This window comes from Mirounga angustirostris, unplaced genomic scaffold, assembly GCF_029215605.1.
Source record: "Mirounga angustirostris isolate CCGP_5_RB_7025 unplaced genomic scaffold, mMirAng1.0.hap1 SCAF_10, whole genome shotgun sequence".
NCBI lineage: Eukaryota > Metazoa > Chordata > Mammalia > Carnivora > Phocidae > Mirounga > Mirounga angustirostris.
Window position 1 is genome coordinate 48,450,684 of NW_026991718.1, and position 19,305 is coordinate 48,469,988.

Sequence of the window (19,305 nt, forward strand, 5' to 3'; positions counted from 1 at the left end):
TAAATTAATATTCATTTTTATTTATTATGACTATATAAATACTGCTCACATTTGAGTTACACAGGGTTCAATGATCACTTTTCCTTTCCATGGACTCTTTATTCATTTTTTTTTTTTTTGGACTCCTTATTCTTGAAAGAATCTTGGGATCCTCTCAAAACAGTGAAACACATCCAGATAATTGATCAGTTTCAGGTTTTTCTTTGGGAACCCATGCAGAGCCTGATCTAAGATGCACGCACTGTTCTCTGGACCGCTACACAGCTTCTTCCCAGGGACTCCTGTGTCAGTCTTTTGGGGTGAATCCCATTTTCTAGGTGTTCTATTCCTTCCTTAGATGCTCTTCCATCTTGCTGGAGTTCTTCCTTCAACCATTTCCTGAAAAAAGTGCATAAGCAGTAAAATTTTAAGACATTTCTTGTCCAAAAAATGCCGCTTTTTCTACCCTCACATTTGATATTTTGGTTAGGACTGGAAATCTAGGTTGGAAATAATTTTTTGTCACTTTTGGAGGCATAACTCCATTGTCTTACAGCTTCCATTGTGTCTGATGCCAGTTCTCACATCTGATACTTTGTAGGTGACTTATTTTCTTCTTCTGGAAGGTTTTTAAGGGTTTTTTTATATGTAATATTCTAACACATCATAATGATGTCACTTGGAGTGGATTTTGTTTTAAATTCATTTTCCAGGGTCTCAGTAAGTTCTTTCCACCAGGAAATTCAAATCCTTCAGTTTTGGGAAATATTCTCCTGTCCTTGATAATTTCCCCTCCATTTTTTTATTTTTATTTTTATTTTTTGGATCTCTCTTTGAGAGCTTCTATTGCTTTGATGCTAGACCCCTGGATTGGTCCTCTGATTTCCCTGCCTTTTTCCTACTATTTAGAAAATTATTTGTATTTGTGCTCTATTAGCTCACCTATTTTTTCAACTTTATGTTCCAACTCTTTCACTGAAATTTTTCTTCTAACATATCTTTAATTTTCAAGAGTTATTTCTTATTCTTTAAAAGTTCCAGGTTATAGCATTTTACTTTTCTTTTTGTCATAGATACAAGGTCTTATCTAGTCTACTTGAAGATGTGAATTATATGCTTTTTAAATGGTTTTTTGGCTGCCTAGATTGCTCCTGTTTCCTTGGACTTCCTCTTTTCCTGCTTGTTTTGGTCTCTGTCATTCTGGTGATTCTTGGCTGGCCATGGTTTTGGAGTGAGCTGCCAAACAACTGTTTGACAGGCTGGACTTATTGAATGACAGACTCATGGTGGGCAATAGGGCGGAGCTCTAACCATTTGTTAGAGCTCCCCAAAATATCAGGATCTGTAAGTCCTCCAATCTCCCACCTGGAGTGTGTAAACTTCATTAGTGTTGTAGGGGTCAAGTAAGCAGAGGCCTGAGTGGCTAACTGCCTTTGCTTAAATCCTCTCCCCACCCCACAATGAAATGACTTCTTCTTGTCCTTAGTTATCCGGAGGTCTTCGGGTTTAACCCCTCCATATTCTAGAAGGGGGCACATTCTAGGAGGCTGGAGCCTAGGAGAGAGATCTGAGGGTTTAACTGACTCCTTATGAAGATTTTCAACCAACTCTTCTGCTTTTAGTCCAACCCTGTATTCCTTGTCTTTAGATGTATCTACTGCTTCCAATTTCCTTTTTTCTACTTTTGAAAACCATTTTGTATCAGTTAGAGACTATCTAATCCTTGAAGGTTCAGATAAAACATTTTTTTTTCAAAGATTTTATTTTATTTATTTGACAGAGAGAGACATAGCGAGAGAGGGAACACAGCGGGGGGGAGTGGGAGAGGGAGAAGCAGGCTTCCCACGGAGCAGGGAGCCTGATGTGGGGCTCAATCCCAGGACCCTGGGATCATGACCTGAGCCAAAGGCAGACGCTTAACGACTGAGCCACCCAGGCGCCCCGGATAAAACATTTTTTAAAAACTATTTTCTTCTGGTGTTTATTTTTTTTCACTATAGAAAAAAATTCAGACATAACAAAAATAAGAAAAAATGATAATCCTTTTGTACCTATAATCCAGCTTCAATAATTATCCATGGGGCTGGGAAAGGCTGTTTGTAATGACTTCCCCATAAACATTTCAGTTAATGGTTATTAGTTAGTCAAGGTTTTCTAATTTCTTTTAAAGTCAATTTTAATCACTTCTATTATTTTTCTAATAAAATATCCATTTATCAGCCTCATAGCTAAGAACTTTAATTCCAGAAACAGATTGTCTGGGTTTGAATCTCTGTTCTTCCATTTGGGCAGTCAGTTAAGCTGTTGTGCCTCAGTTTCCTCATCTGTAAAATGGGAATAATAATGTTACTTATCTCATAAGGTTGTTGAGAAGACTCAATTAAGTCATACAATGCAGAGCATTTAAAATAGTTCCTGGTACATAGAAATGGTAATTATTATTATTATTATCAAAGCTAAAATGTATTGGCATGAAGTTTTTCATGGCATTCACTTTTAATTTTTAAATTCTCCACTATATTTTTAGTTATGTCTCTTTTTTATTCCCAATATTGTTTACTTGTGAATATTCTTTTTTCTTCTTGATTAGTTTTGCATAGTTTGCCTATTTTAATAATCTTTCACATAATTGCCTTTGGATTTATTAACCATCTATTCTTATTTCTATTTCATTATTTTTTGGTTTTATATTTTATATTTACATTTTTCTACTTTCTTTGGGTTTTCTCTTGTTTTTATTCCTATGTTCTTTAGTTGAATGCTTATCACATTTATTTTCCTTCTTTCCTCCCTCCCTCCATCCCTCTTTCCTCCCTCCCTACTCTCCTTCCTTCCCTGTTTCCTCTAAATATGTTGCATCCCATAAGTTTCAATATTTAGTAGTTGTAATTGTTGAGTTCTAAATATTTAATAATTTCCATTGTGGTTTCTTATTAAACCCATGAGTAGAAATTACTTTTAGTCTAAAGTTATATGTGTGTGTGTTTAAGACTATCTTACATCTTACACACACATACATATATGTATATATATTTATATATATTATATATACATTCTTGCTATAGAAGTATGATACAGAGTCTTTGAAATTTACTAAGGCTTTCCTGTGAACTAGATATGTGCTTTCTTTCTTTCTTTTTTTTTTTTTTTTGGAAGATTTTATTTATTTATTTGACAGAGAGAGACACAGTGAGAGAGGGAACACAAGCAGGGGGAGTGGGAAGGGGAGAAGCAGGCTTCCGGCTGAGCAGGGAGCCCAATTGGGGCTCAATCCCAGGACCCTGGGATCATGACCTGAGCCAAAGGCAGACGCTTAACGACTGAGCCACCCAGGAGCCCCTAGATATGTGCTTTCTATAAATGTCCCATTTGTACTTGAAAGAGAGATCTGTTCTTTATTTGTTAGAGATAGATATTTGAACTTCTCCAATTTGTTTATATATTCTTTTGCCTTAAATTTTTCATCTGCTTTAAGGTCTCCTACTGTGGGTGTGGATTTGGCCATTTCTCCTTGAAATCCTACCTTTTTGTGTCGTATATATTTTGAGGCTGTGTTCATCTTTTATAGTTATGAAGGTGGAAGAAGAGAAGGCTGGGGTAGGGAAGCTGGACCCTGCTAACTACAGGAGGAGATGTCAGGATCAGGAAGGTAAGGTCATCCTGAGAACTTGATGCAAATCCTAGGAGGGTCTGCCAGTTTCTTAAATATCCTTATAACACCCCTCCAGCGGAGGGATCTAGGAGAGCTGGTCCCTTTCCCTGACCTACCCACAGTGTCTTCTCTGGATCCAATGGGACCAGGCTTCACTGTGTCTTAAAGAGATCACATAGTGGGCAGAAGACAGGAAACTGGCACTTTGTTTCTATGAATTAGGGCATAGCATCCCCAACACAAAATTAAACTTACCTAATTTTACAAGATCTACAAATTATACAAGATGCCACTATTATATAGATTCTAAAAATGGCAGCTCAGTTAAAACGAGTGCAAGAGGATATTGAGTGGGGGTATCTGTTGATCCAAAATTGCTAACTCAGAGGCCCTAAGTTCCTACACTCTACAGAGAAGCAACCACGGGACTTATGAAGAGGCAACCAGACAGGCTACTGCCCTGCCACTGCCCCTGTCCCACTTGGAGGGAAACACTAATCTCACTGCCCAGCTGGATGCTTGCTGAGCTTCAGAATGTGTAGAGCCATTCTAGGGCTGTGAGTGGAGAAGAATGCAGTTGAGGAGTTCCTAGGAGAACTTGGCATTGTCCTGAGCCAAACTGCCAGATATTCACAGTGAATGGAGAGGTGTCACAGAGTGAAGGAGGAAGCTTGGGAGAGGGCTAGCCGTTCTCTATAGTTCAACAGCTACACAACCACATGATTATGATGGGAGCCAGGATGAAAAGGGACAAGTTAGATCCAGTGCAAATATTTTCATGATAGCTATCTCCCCTAATTTCTTTAATAAGCATAGTCTTCATGTGTGTAGCCCTTACAATTTTCTAATCATGTTCCCATATACCATCCCATTCTATCTTCTCAAAAACCTTGCCAAGACAGTAGAGAAGGGATTTTATTCCCACATTACAGGTGAGGACACTGGGTCCTTGAGAGGCAGATGTCCATGGCCATAGAGCAAGTGAAGAACAAGCCAGGGAACATCCAGGGCAGGTGACTCTTGGCAGAGGCCTTTCTGATATATCAGCTGCTTCTCATTTCTGTCCCTGGCCTCAACAGTGGAGAATAGGAACTCATCTGCTAATCCCTTACATGAAATTACTTACCTCTTACTGGTATCCATGGCTTACTTGAATGACAGCTTGCTTAAGAAATGGTAGAATCGAGCAAGGGAAGTCACACCATCCTGGAGGGAGCAGAGGGAAGGAAGGAGGAGCACCAGTCATTCTGATATTGGTCCACTAGAAAGCAAGGCTGTACTTCAAAAAAATCTCCACCTCACATTCCTCGTTACAACCTAGAAAGACTGGAGGTTCAGAAGAGTGAGCAGTGAGGTAAGCCCGGGTGAGCTGGGCTCTAAAGAGATTTGGACACTGACATCCAGATAAACTCACTTTCCCATGGCTAGGAATGACTCATAGTCTTTTCACTAGAGTAGACACTCAACATATCTCTAAAGGGCTTAGTTAGATATATTCTCCAAGGTTCAGCTTGATGTGGTTTCTGTGATACCTGCAGTCAATGAATGCCCAGACATCAGCATCTGCATTTCAGGAGTTTGAGCCGAGAGGCAGACCTCCCCTCCAAGGAAAATAAAATCAAGTTAATGTAGTTAATGTAGATCTTTTTTTTTTTTTAAGATTTTATTTATTTATTCATGAGAGACAGAGAGAGAGACAGAGGCAGAAGGAGAAGCAGGCTCCCCGCGGAGCAGGGAGCCCGATGCGGGTCTCCATCCCAGGACCCTGGGATCATGACCTGAGCCGAAGGCAGACGCCCAACCGACTGAGCCACCCAGGCGTCCCAAGTTAATGTAGATCTTGACATAAGAACACAGAGTCTAATTTCCCATTCTGCAGCAGCTTTCAACTCTCAGTTGCCATCCTTGGGCTTCAAAAATACAGTAGTCCCCGCCTTATCTGTGATTTCACTCTCTTCAGTTTCAGTTACCCATATTCAACCATGGTCTGGAAGCAGGTAGGTTCTCTTTCTGACACATCATCATCAGGTCAGTAGTAGCCCAACACTATGTCACAGTGCCTATGTCATTTATCTTTTTTTTTTTTTTAAAGATTTTATTTATTTATTTGAGAGAGAGAGAGAGAATGAGAGAGAGCACATGAGAGGGGTTAGAGTCAGAGGGAGAAGCAGACTCCCTGCTGAGCAGGGAGCCCGATGCGGGATTCGATCCAGGGACTCCAGGATCATGACCTGAGCCGAAGGCAGTCGCTTAACCGACTGAGCCACCCAGGCCCCCCCTATGTCATTTATCTTACTTCATCTCATCATAAAGGCATTTTATCATCTCACATCATCACAGGAAGAAAGGTGAGTGCAGTACAATAGGATATCTTGAGAGAAAGAGAGACCTCATCCACGTAACTTTTATTATCATATATTGTTACAGTTATTCTATTTTATTATTATTATTGTTAATCTCTTACTATGCCTAATTTATAAATTAAACTTGATCATAGGTATGTATGTGTAGGAAAAAGAATGGTATATATAGGGTTCAGTGCTATGTGCAGTTTCAGGCCTTCACTAGGGAACTTGGAGCATATCCCCTGTGGAAAGGGGGAACTACTGTAGTTACAATAATATTTTTTGGCCAGCCTGCTCTTTGGAAAATTGTCACCATGGAATTTCAGGCTCAAACTTATCCTAAACTAGTAGCTCTCAAACATTCTTGCTGCAGTTCACATAAGCAGAGAAAAAGATCTTCCCACTCATTTTACCCCACCCATTCTCATTTCTCTTCAGAAAGAAGAAAAAAAGAAAAGAGAACAAAGTGTAAAGGTCCGGAGGAAAGTAGCTTTAGTATTCAGGAAGGGGAGCAATGAGTAGGTGAAGCACAGGGAATTTTTAGGCTGGTGAAACTATTCTGTATGATACTGTAATGGTAGATGCAGGTCATCATGCATTTGTCAAAACCCATAAAACTATACAACACTAAGAGTGAAACTTAATGTAAACAATACACTATAGTTAATCATAACACATCAGTATTGGTTTATTAATTGTAACAAATGTACCACACTAATGCAAGTTGTTAATAATAGGGTAATCTATTCATAGCAATAAATGTTTACATTAAGAAAAAAGAAAGAGCCCAAGTAAACAACCTAATTTTACACCTCAAGGAACTAGAAAAAGAAGAACAAACTAAGCCCAAAGTTAATAGAGGAAGGAAATAACAAAGGTCTGAGAAAAAACAAGTAAAATAGAGACTAAAAAGGCAATAGAAAAGATCAATGAAACTAAGAACTGGTTTCTCTCTGTCAAATAAAGAAATAAAATCTTTAAAAATAAATAAATAAAAAATAAAAAGACAAACAAAATAGACAAATCTTTAGCTAGACTTCTCAAGGGGAAAAAAAGAGAAGACTCAAATAAATAAAATTAGAAATGAAAGAAAAGACATACAACTGAAAGCACACAAATACAAAAGATCAAAAGAGACTACCGTGAACAATTATATGAGAACAATTTGGACAACTTAGAAGAAATGGATGAATTCCTAAAGATACAACTTACCAAAAATAAATACTGAAGAAAGAGAAAACCTGAACAGACCAATTACTAGTAAGGAGATTGAATCAATAATGAAAAACCTCCCAACAAACAAAAGTTCAGGAACAGATGGCTTACCTGGTGAATTCTACCAAACATTTAAATAAGAATTCATACTAATCATTCCCAAACTCTTACAAAAAAATAGAAGAGAAGGGAACACTTTCAAATTCATTTTATGACACTAGCATTACCTGGATATCAAAAACAGACTAGGATACTACAAGAAAAAAAAATTACATGCCAATATCTCTGATGACCAAAGGTGCAAAAATCCTCAACAAAATATTGGGAAACCAAATTCAACAATACATTAAAATGGTCTTGCTCCATGATCAAGTAGAATTTATTTCAGGAGTGCAAGGATAGTTCAAAACCTGCAAATCAATCATTGTGGTATACCCCAATTAACAAAATGAAGGATAAAGATCATATGATCATCTCAATAGGTGCAGAAAATGTATCTGACAAAATTCAACATCTATTCATTATCAAAAATCTCAACAAACTTGAGTATAGGGGGAATGTACCTCAACGTAACAAAGGCCATATATGACAAGCTCACAGCTAACATCACACTCAACAATGAAAAGCTGAAAGTTTTTCCTCTTAAGATCAGGAACAAGGTCAGGATGCCCACTCTCACCACTTTTATCCAACATTGTACTGGAAGTCCTAGCCAGAGCAATTAGTTAAGAAAAAGAAATAAAAGGCATTCAAATTAGAAAGGAAGAAGTAAAACTGTTTCTATTTGACGTGATAAATATATATGGAAAACCCTAAAGACTCCACCAAAACACTGTTAGAACTAATAAACAAATTCAGTAAAGTTGCAGGATACAAAATCAATATACAAAAATTAATACAAAAAGGTACATTTCTATATACTAATAATGAAATAACAGAAGGAGAAATTAAGAAAACAATTCTATTTACAATTTATGACGAAGGAACCAAGAATATACAATGGGGAAAAGATCTCTCTGATGAGAAAACTGGACAGCCACATTCATAAGAATAAAATTGGACTACTATCTTACACCACACATACACACAATTCAAAATGGGTAAAAGTCTGATGTACGACCTGAAACAACAACATTCCAAGAAGAAAACACAGAGGGTTAGCTCCTTGGCAGTCTCGGCAATGACAGAGAAGACAAATACTGTATGATCTCATTTATATGTGGAATCTAAAGAATCAAACTCATAGAAACAGAACAGATTAGTAGTTGCCAGAGGCAGGGGCTTGGGGGTGAGCAAAAGGGGTGAAAGTAGTCAAAGTTACAAACTTCCAGTTACAAGATAAATAAGTTCTGGGGATGGAATGTACAGCATGGTAAGTATAGGTAGCAATCTTATTGTATATTTGAAAGTTGCCAAGAGAGTAGATCCTAAAAGTTCTCATTGCAAGAAGAAAAGTGCAGCTATGTGGGGTGATGGATGTTAACTAGGCTTCTTGCGGCAATCATTTTGCAATATATACATCTATCAAATTAGTATGTTGTACACCTTACACTAGTACAATGTTATTTGTCAATTATACCTCAATAAAAAATAATAGGAGAAACTGTGGAGTGGGGGTCTGGTAGCGGTAGGATGGAAGTCCAAGTTCCTATGTACTCTCTGCTCAATTTTTCTGTAAACATAAAACTAAATCTATTGATTATTTAAAAAACTGTTGTCCAATTCAAGCCAACACTGATGAAACACTGATGGCAGAACGTCCATCCTGAGAGCTGAGAGAATTGCAGCTACTTTTTGTGTGCAAAGATCCAGTGGGGGCTTTGCAGAGCAGCCAGGCTTCTTAGTGGAATTTGAAATTAAGGTTCTTGGTGATTCCAGTTCTTGAAAATTCTAGTATACAAAACCAGTTTTGAGAAATCCTTAGTAACTCACTCTTCTGGTAAGTAGTTTATGTAGTCTTTGGTTGTGAGTAAAAGTGGCCCTCGATGAAAATACATAGGGCTTTCCCAAAGAGGGGGCGTTGGCGTTTTGGACTAAATCTGTGACTCACAGAGGGACTCTCTCCCAGGCCATGTGTCATAAGCCTTATGCGGTTACTGCCATTCTGGACAAGCAAGAACAGAGTGATGGGAATTCTGTTCACTCTCATTGAGTTCTAACTACAGCACCAAGGGTATCGTTTCCAGCAACTGTTGAGTTGTTCAGAAATGGAATTCCATCAAACCCAAGACTCGGGGCAGTGGCCCTGGCCAGGAATCCCATGTCTCCCATTCTGCTTTGGTGGCCCTAGCTCTTTGTAACTGGAGGATATTAAGGAGAAATGCCCATTTTCAGTAATCCTTGCCTCCCCCGCTCTTTTGTGCTCTGCCCACAGACTGCCGTTCCATCCACATTGGGCTTTCAGTCCCCAGTTACCCTCAAAGGAAGAGAGACCAGCAGGGACGTCTTCCGGGCCTGCAAAAGGTCTGCTGGGGCCTGCAGCCAGACAAACCACAGCAGGAGCTGACTGGCACGGGCAGCAGGGGAAGCAGCAGGGACAGCAATGTGGATCATGTCAGCAGGACCCGTGAGTTCTTGAGGGGTGCATTTGGTGGGAACCACCTGCTGGGGAGCCCAGATGGGGCGACAGGGCAGGGAGATTCTCTGGAGACTGGGGTCAGGGCTCTCAGCGCCCTGTGCTCTGCCACCCCCACAGACCGACCTCCCTGCCCAGGGACACCTTTAGTCAGCCTGAGCCCCGTCTCTCTCTGGGGACTTTGAGTCTTCTGCTCTGATCCATTCCAAGCTGATTTCATCGTTTAATTATTTTCCTCACTTCCAAATTCTTAGGGGCCACACAGCCATTGCCCTAACCACAAATATGACACTTTGGCAGGAGGCATTGTGCTCAGTAAACTGAATTCCACATCACATTACCTCCACCCTCTTTCCTCACCTGAGCTTGAAGGAATGGTACAGAATTGTCTAGGCACCTGCGTGGTAGCTTGCAGACCCCTGGGAAGCTCTCTCCCAAGTCAGCAAATCCCCTGAGGCCTGCTGCTGCTGCTGTAGAAATCAGTTCTGGGCTGATTAAAAATCAGTCTTTTGTTCCTTCCTGTGGAAAGAAAAGTATCAGTCTTAAGTGAAAAGACTGGAATCCTTGGAGCCCAGCTATGACATTTTATTCTTTTGAGACTTTTCTGTTTCTAGGGACATGATTTCACCCCAGCATATTCTAAATCTGCCCAATAAATGGTATTTCATTGGTCTCTATTACATATTTCCACTGTCTTGAGCAAGGCAAAATTAGTTATTTTCCCATCTAAACCTTCAAAGGAATGTCAGAGGCAGTAACAGTGTCTCAGCATCCCTGTAGGAAGAGATCTGACATACATGCTCCCAAAGGCCAACTGAGTCACCCCCAACCTTGCAGCTGCCCTGAACAACTGCTCTCCTTGGCACCAAGTCTACCAAGTCCTGTGGCTTTTCTAGAGTAAACGTGTCTATGTGGGAGATGGGTTAATGGGAGTCCTTTGGAGCTGTCTAGCGTTAAGAGATGAGCACTGATGAAGCCATGCATGCATACCTGGGCCAGCTCAGGCGTGGAAACATCAGAGACCCAGAGAAGAGCAAGCCTGTGGGGAAGACCTCCTGCTCCCCATGTTGGATCTGGATGCCTCACCCTCCCTTTTTGGGGCATTCTCCTATAACCCCACCACCTCCCCCACATTTAGGGATGAGGTCCCTTTTTAAAATTGAGTTTGCCGGATTCCTCCTGAGGCAGAGAAGAAACAAATAACATGGTAGATATGTGGTAGGCACTTAATAGATATTAGTTCAACTAATAATACACATTAACCCAATTTAAGAGCAAGGACCCCAAATCTTTTTCCTCTACAAGTGGATATTGGTTTGGTTTGGATGTCCTCATTGGTACCAAGGGCTTATGAGATCCTTCTGGGGGGAGGGATGTGAAAAATTATTAAGGTCTTCTTCTCCTTGCCCGGTATTAACTCTGGGGTCATCAGAAGATCAAAACCACCCCAAGAGGAGCAGAAAAGAGAGAAAGGCTGTTTTTCAGTCAGGCATTTGAGCCTCATATTGAGCCTCATTCCAAGGCCTTAGGATCAAGGATATATTTCATGTGGCCTTCCGTTCTCATTTCTGATGAGGAAGGAGCAAGGGTTGGGACAGATCACATATTTGTCTCTAAAGCGTCTCCTCCATGAATAGTTCCTGAAACAGGCAATTTCCAGCATAGGTGCAAAGATGGTTAGGGTTCTTTTAGAGTTTGAAGCTTTAAAATGGGGTGGCTTCCTTGCCTTTGTGTACCTTACAGATTTGTGTCTTGGAAGGATACAACTTGGAGAGAGACGGGGGAAAGGAAAACAGAAAAGGAGAAAGAATGAGGATCGTTCTAGACTTTATATGCCCCCTTTGGGGTGGGGGTCAGGCAGGAAAGCAAATTAAAATATATTTCCCAAAGGAAGCATGTATTTTCTTTCTCTTCTTGTACTTTGACACTTTAAAACCTGGATCTCCTGGAATTATCAACATATATAGCATTCCCTCCCCAGCCATGAGAGCTATTCTAAAAACAAACAAAAAATCCTGTTAGAAGAAAATCCTGAGTTAGTGACCTTAAGACCTTGAGGGGAATTTGGGGTTGAGAGTTCAAGTTTGCAAGTGAACCAATGAGGATCCTAATAAAGAAAGTTTTCATAAACCATGCATTAGCCAGGTTTACCTTATTCCTGGAGACTTAGCTAAAGTGGACCCTAGTCTCCATGGCCTCATCCTGGGGGAGGTCCACGTCTTTGCCGAAATTGCTGTGTATTCCCAGGGGCTGCCAATCTCAGTGTCACCCTGGCTCCAAGTCCCTCCCTGGTGGGCTTGTCATCTCCCTGTGTTTCACCTCCTATACCTGTCCTCTGCCTTCACCTCCAGGCCAGCTCAGGCATGGAGTTCAGACCTTCTTTGGTTCCCCCCAAATTGGTTACATATGGCATACATGTGAGTGGCAGGCTTTGCCAGAGGTTCGGAACCAAGTTTAACATTGCAGAGGTACACAATTTTTAAAAATGAGATACTAGACATCCCTGTTCTTTTTTTTTTTTTAAAGATTTTATTTATTTGAGAGAGAGAATGAGATAGAGAGAGAGAGCATGAGAGGGGGGAGGGTCAGAGAGAGAGGCAGACTCCCTGATGAGCAGGGAGCCCAACGTGGGACTCGATCCCGGGACTCCAGGATCATGACCTGAGCCGAAGGCAGTCGCTTAACCAACTGAGCCACCCAGGCGCCCTAGACATCCCTGTTCTTAAAAATCCTCTGGCCACTGGAAATTTCCCACTGAGTGTTTTTCTCTGCAGTTCCAGCCTCTTACCATATTTTGGGGGCCTCCTGCCCAGCCCCTGTCCCCTCCCGAGTTCCCTCACATCTCCTTGCTTTCAGCGCTGAGCCCCCTCCTCACACACACACCCAGTCCCCTCACTTTTCAGTCACATCAATTTCTCTTCCCGCCCCTCCTTGACTCAGGGCCCATTTTCATGCAGCTGAGGCCACATGATGGGTTGACCGAAACACGGAGACCGTCTCCTTTAAGTCTAGCCCTTCAGCAGCCTCAAAGACCTGAAAGAGGCTTGATGCTGCCTTCTCCCCCTCCTCCCTCCCCATGGGCCTCTGCAGGCCATGTCAGGATTCCCTGTGTGACTCGGGGCCCATATCCCCGATGGCCTCGGCAGGAGAAGCAGCAACTGTCTTTTTTTATTTTAAATCACGATTCTTCACTTTACTGCATTTATAGTCACTAGAACAAAACAATAAAAGCCACATGCTAATTGAAGACTCTCAGTAACATTTCACACACCTTAAATGATAAATAATGGATATGGTACAATCAATCACCTTTTACTATTTTGGCTCCCCAGAAATGTCAGAACCTCCTCCTCCAGAGCTCCAGTAGATGAATGTCATTGTTCTCTTTTCTCTGGGGGGGTCTCCTGCAAATGCTCAAGGTCACTCTGATTTCCTACTGAGGTTGATGCCCTTCCCGGGGTAGGCTAAGGGATCTCTTATTTGAATTTGGGTAAAAGTCTCGCTTGCCCAACACACCAAGATCTTCCAGCCTTGGTTCCATCCACGAGCCTGTAGGGGACCAGGAGTGCACTTGCCAGGCTCTGCCGGGTCCTCGGTCCCCTGACACAGCTCCTCGGCCAGGGCCACGACCAAAGTTTCTTTTCCTGGACCTTCCTTCTTGTCTTGCTTTTGGCCTGCTCTGCCATTGCTTTACTCCCCTCTTTCACGGATTCCCCATTCTTTCTTATTCTAACTATTCTTACCACAGTGTCTCAACGTACTTTATAACTCTTACACTTGCGGTTTTTAAGAAGGTACACAGAAGAAAATTTCCATACCCTAGAATTTCATATAAGGGGCACTCGTGATTAGGAAGGTAATTTGATCACAAGTAACAGAAACTTATCTGAGCTGGCTCGGGCAAGGAGAGAATGTGTGTGTGTGTTGGGGGTGGGGGGTTGATATCCTAAGATCAAAGAAGCCTCTCACGGTCCCAAAGCAGAATAAATAGCCAGGCTCAGCGAGTGGACGCAGCACCTCTCAATCCCCTCTCTGGGACGGATGGCCTCTTCCCCTGCCTCTCCCGTGGGTCTCCATTCCCCTCCTTCTGTAGCCCTTTCTGTATCTTCTGTGCCCTTGTCTTCCAGTTTACATGCTCTCTCTTCCAAGGTCCCAGCTATCTTAGAGACCCAATTCAAAGTTTCCAGGCTTGGGTCAGATGTCCAATGAACTGTCCGTGGTCTGATGACCTGTAGCCAAGGGGCACAGGTCATACCTTCCACCAACACAGCTGCCAGAGGGTCATCCTTTTGGGAGGGGTATGGCCTGGGCTGGTATCTCTAAAATTACCCAGGCCAGGAGGAATTCCTGTAAACACGAACAGGGGCAGATTCTCTTCTTCTCTCAGAACATTTGGAGTTTTAGGACAGCTTCCTAGACAAAGAACTTTACTGTCCATGAAATTAGGACTTGGGGCCTTCACATAGCCTCTGGAGACCTACCTTACACAATGACTTTAGAACCCTAGGTCAGTCTCCCACTCCCCAATATTCAGTAGCCTTGAGCTACCCAAAGCCCCCACCCAGCTCCACCCCCAGCAGCATTTCCTTGTCCTGGGCTCCTTTCTTGCCAAGCCTAATCCCAGCTGATACGCTCATGAGTGTTAATCGGTGAAATTCATTCACCCAGCAAATATTTATTGAGTGCCCATGCTGTGTGAGCTCTGTGCTGGGGGCCGGCCGCATGAGTGGAGCAAGGCAGACTCCAGCCTTGCAAAGCTGGCTATCTAGAGATCGTGTGGAGTCCAAGAGAGAGGGTGGGAACCTCTGAAAGGGCTCGTCCAGAGCTCAGGGCCCCAGGACCAACTCCTCATCTTGACTTCCTTACTGCCCTAAATGCCTTCCAGGTCTTTTTTTTTTTTTTTTAAGATTTTATTTATTTATTCATGAGAGACAGAGAGAGAGAGAGAGGCAGAGGGAGAAGCAGGCTCCCAAGGAGCAGGGAGCCCGATGCGGGACTCGATCCCAGGACCCTGGGATCTTGACCTGAGCCGAAGGCAGACGCTTAACCATCTGAGCCACCCAGGTGCCCAATGCCTTCCAGGTCTTTACTGGGAGTTGAAGACTTGCTGGTTTGTAGTCCCCTAGATCATTTTGTGCTTTGCTCATCCAGTGACTGGACAGTCCCCACTCAATAAAAGCACAATCCTGCTTGCTTCTTTTATTGTGCTTCCTGAAGCTGGCTCTTGCACTGTTACGTTTTGCCCAGGAACTGCTGGTGGGAGTCCAGTCCTCCAGCCGTCACTATGTGACTCTCAGCTGTGTGCCGTCAACCACAGGGGCTATTACCTGTGGCATTTCTCATTATGGGGATTAACTTCTGATGTGCTGCATCCACAGTGCATTAGAGTCACACTGATCTGGGAGCTCAGCATGTGGTGCGCTAAACCTTCTGTGCGCAGGAGGGAGGGGCAGAGAGAGTGGAAGGGCCTCGGGGTGGAGGGTAGGGAGGTGGCGTGGGAGCAGTATGGGTATTTAGAGGCTGAAAAGGAGTGAGCCCTTGCAGTGTTTAAAAGGGCCAGGCTGATAACTGGTAATGAGGGGGAAAGGCGTCAGACCCGTTGGCAACAACCAGTCAGAGCCGTAGCATTTATTGGGTAACTGGTGTATAACAAGCACTTGGGCCATCCACATCACATATATTATTGCACTTAATGCCCAGCACAGTCTAGTGAGGTAGGTGTGATTAGCCCCACTTTATAGAGGGGGAAACTAAGGCTCCAAGAGCTTCATGCTTTGCCAACATCCTACAGCCAGTAATTAGCAGAGTCAGGTATTGTTAAACCCAGGTCTGGGCTCTTAAAGCACCACAGCAATAAGGAGAATCCCCTGGCATCCTTGGTGATCTCTGTTTGGGTGTTTCTGTGGTGTTTCGGGGTCACCCCCAGCCCCTGACCCGGTGTGGCATGTAGTAGCTGCCCAGTGGCGCTCAGGAGGCGGCGGGCTGACTTCAGCCACATTGCAGTAAAGCCTGTAAAGCCTAGGACCCTGGGAGGTGCCTGTCTCCTCCGCGTCCTGCCCTGCTGAGGAGCCCACCATGGCAGAAACTCCTGGGTGGTGGTGTTTGCTTGGAGCCCAGCACCTAAACAGACACCCCTGACCTTCCGCTGCTGTTTCCTCAACTTGAAAGCAGGCATCCTTGTCCCTTGAGCCTCAGGTATGAAAATGTGATGAGTAGGGGTCAGCCGTGGGTGGGCAGTGTGAGTCGGAGGATGTCAGCCGGTTTTGCTCTCCTCTAGGCTGCCCTGGTGGGGCCTTCGGTGGTGTAAACTGGGTTTCCAGTTTCTCATCTGTAAAGCAAAGGGCTTGGATTCGACAGCGGCTAAGCCCCCTCCTAGCCCCGAGACTTAGAGAATTCAGGGCTCAGCGCCTCTTGGAGCCTCAGCCTCCCAGTGACCTCTAATCAACCTTGGCACATTCTACGTGCTCAGTAAGCGCTTGTTGAACTGAACCCAGGAGATTAGGAGTTTCTCAGCAGAGCAGAATAATTCCCCAGTGGGGTTCGCCTCACGCCCTCCAGTGACCAGTTCCCACTGTCTGCGGGCTCTCAGGAAACACCCCCTGAGTGACGCCATTTGGCACTTTGTCGTGGAAGTAGCCGAAGAGGTAGAGGATCAGGGGTTTGGGTTTAGAGTTGGGGACAGGGAGAAACCAGGTGCGTGGAACTTTACTGACCAGGCGTGGTTGCTTTGGAACGCGAGACCCCACAGCAGCCCCCACCCCGAACCGCCCCACCTCCCCTGGGGCCCTGTGCCGCTGAGAGAACAGCCACTCTCCAGCCAGCTCACCTGCGGCCACGGCTCTTAAGGAGGCCCCGGGGAGTCTCCCGGCAAAGCCTCCCTCTGCCTTTATAAGGGGGCCCGAGGAGAGGTGCCCGGGCTCCCCTGGAGCCCTCCTGGGGGAGGGGGAGGGGGACGGGGAGGGGACGGGGCAGTTCCCGCGCTCTCACAGGCCGCGCTGCCCGCGCCCCTGCTGCTGGGAAGGCCCGGCTGCCTGCCCCGGCCTCTGCGGCGCCACTGAGCCCGTCCCTCTGCAGGGCGCTTGAGGACCCCCGCCCCTCACATCGCTCTCTCTCAGTCTCTCTCTCTCTCTCTCTCTCTCTCTCTCTCTCACACACACACACACACACACACAGTTCTCTCAGGCTCACAGTATCTTTCATTCACCCTCGGTACGGTCTTGCTCTCTTACACACAGTCTCTCTCACACTTCCTACATCGCTCTTTTCTCCTGCTTACCGCCCGCTCTCGCCACCTCCCCAGGCTTTCCCACCTTCCTCTCCTGTCTCTGTCTCTGTCTCTGTCTCTCTCTCTGTCTCGGTCTCCCTCTCCTCTCCCCACGCCTCCTGTGGTGCATAACTGGAAACAACAGCGAGTTTGTTGTGAGCCGGTGGGCAAGAGGACATTTGGAAGCAGTGGCCAGGGTGACAGCATCAAAAACAGGCTGGGGCCCGAGGCGGTGCCACCAGCCGGAGACCCCAGCGCTCAGCTATTCCGGGGAGCAGGTAAGGCCCCAGACAGGGCTGCTTCAGGCATCCTGCTGTCTGCCCTGTCTCAGCTCTCCGTGATTCTTCCGTCTATTTGTCTTCTTGTCTGGCCTTGAAGGGATGGGGAACTCCAAACTAAGGGAGCAGTAGGCACTAGGATCCAAGGAGTGAGGTGCCCCCCTCTTCAGAGAACCAGCTGGGGTCCAGGCTGTCTGGGTTTGGGGGGGACTGGGGTCTGGAGTGTCTGGGATCAGGGATAGCTGGGCTCAAAGGTATCTGGCACTGGGAGTGGCTGGGGCCTGGGGTGGCTAGGGTCAAGGGTATCTGGGGTTAGGGGTGACTCGCTTCCAGGGCATCTGGCTGAGGAACATGGTAGAACCCAAAAAGGCAGGTGTGGGCCAGATCACAAGGGATGTTTTGAGCCATGTCATAGAACCTGGGCTCTCAGTAATACAGAGCCTATTAAGGGTTTTTCACCTGGAGAGTAATATAATCAAATCTACATTTTAAAAGAGTCGTTCTTGAGCTCTGATTCCATGGGGAATTGGTGTGTCCTCTCAGAATCAGAGTCCTAGTCTTCTCCCAATCTAAAGAAAAAAAAAATATGGTTATTTGTTCAATTGTTAGTTTTTCTTCTATAAAATTTCCTTACCTTTAATGTCTGCTAGCAAGTGTCGGCAATCAATAACCCAATGAAAAGACTTGTTTAAAGTAACAGAAAAATTCAGAAATAAAATTCATCTAAATAAATGAGGTAGATTGAGCTATATACAGGTAAATAGTATTTTCTGCTAGTAAAATCATTTCTAAGTCTTATGCAAAATATTTTATGGTGCTGCCCAAAGAGGACCATGACACCCAGGAGTATGTCACGTGAACATGTTTGAAATGTTTTAAAAACAAACTTTGCTGCCACATAGGAAGTAGGGGTGGATTATGCATCCAGAGGTGGTAGGAGCAGTAGGAGGCTCTCGCAGCGATAGGAACAGGAAATAATGAGAACCTGAACTAAGATGGTGGCAGTGGGTACGAAAAAAAAAAAAAGGAGAGAGCTGAAAAGTATTTAGGAAGCAAGGGAAAGAAGTTAGTGTCTGGTTGGACATGAATGGTGAGAAAGAGGCTTCAGGAGTGAGTCCAGTGTTTCTTTTCTTTTCTTTTTTTTTTTAAAGATTTTATTTATTTATTTGACAGAGAGAGAGAGTGGCAGACAGAGGGAGAGTGAGAAGCAGGCTCCCCACTGAGCAGGAAGCCCAACATGGGGCTTGATCCCAGGACCCTGGGATCATGACCTGAGCCGAAGGCAGACGCTTAACCGACTGAGCCACTCAGGCACCCCAAGACCAGTGTTTCTTATCTGGATGGCTGGGTAGCTAGCAGTGCTATCATTCAAAACGGAGAAGGGCAGGGTTGGGGTGTTGGAATAAGGAAACCGTTTTGAGTATATTGAGGTTGACTTGCGAAGGCTGCGGAACTCCCAGATGGAGTAATCCAGGTGACTGTTGAAAATGCTCAATACAGGCAGGGTCTGGAGACATGGGTGACCTCATCTATAAGGTGACACCATAAAGAATACAAGATGGTGGGGCGCCTGGGTGGCTCAGTCATTAAGTGTCTGCCTTCAGCTCAGGTCATGATCCCAGGGTGCTGGGATCGAGCCCCGCATCGGGCTCCCTGCTCAGCAGGGAGCCTGCTTCTCCTTCTCCCTCTGTCTACCACTCTGCCTACTTGTGCTCTCTCTCTGTCAAATAAATAAATAAAATCTTTAAAAAAAAAAAAAAAGAACACAAGATGGTACAGAGTGTAGAAAGAGAAAAGAGAAGAAGGCCAAGGAGAGATCTTGGGGAAGATGAAGATTTAAGTAAGACAGGCAAGAGGGGCCAGGGAAAGATACTGAGGAGTCCTCGAAGAGATAGGAAAAAAATATCAAGAAAGTACTGTGTTATGAGAGCCAAGAGTACCATGTTAGTTCAGAGGGAGCAGTCAGGCACCACTGACGACCCAAAGAGATAAGCCAG

The 19,305-nt window shown here is 44.4% G+C and overlaps 1 protein-coding gene across 1 annotated transcript in view; it reads left to right on the forward strand.

Annotated features, from left to right (window-relative positions):
* Window positions 1-3,549: 3,549 nt before the first annotated feature.
* The window catches only part of SLC4A5 (solute carrier family 4 member 5), a 78,693-nt gene continuing 62,937 nt past the window's right edge, over window positions 3,550-19,305 (forward strand). The window contains exons 1-2 of the mRNA XM_064572299.1: window positions 3,550-3,628; window positions 9,566-9,757. Of these exons, the coding sequence (XP_064428369.1) occupies window positions 3,550-3,628; window positions 9,566-9,757 (271 nt within the window). The remainder of the gene's footprint in view (window positions 3,629-9,565; window positions 9,758-19,305) is intronic.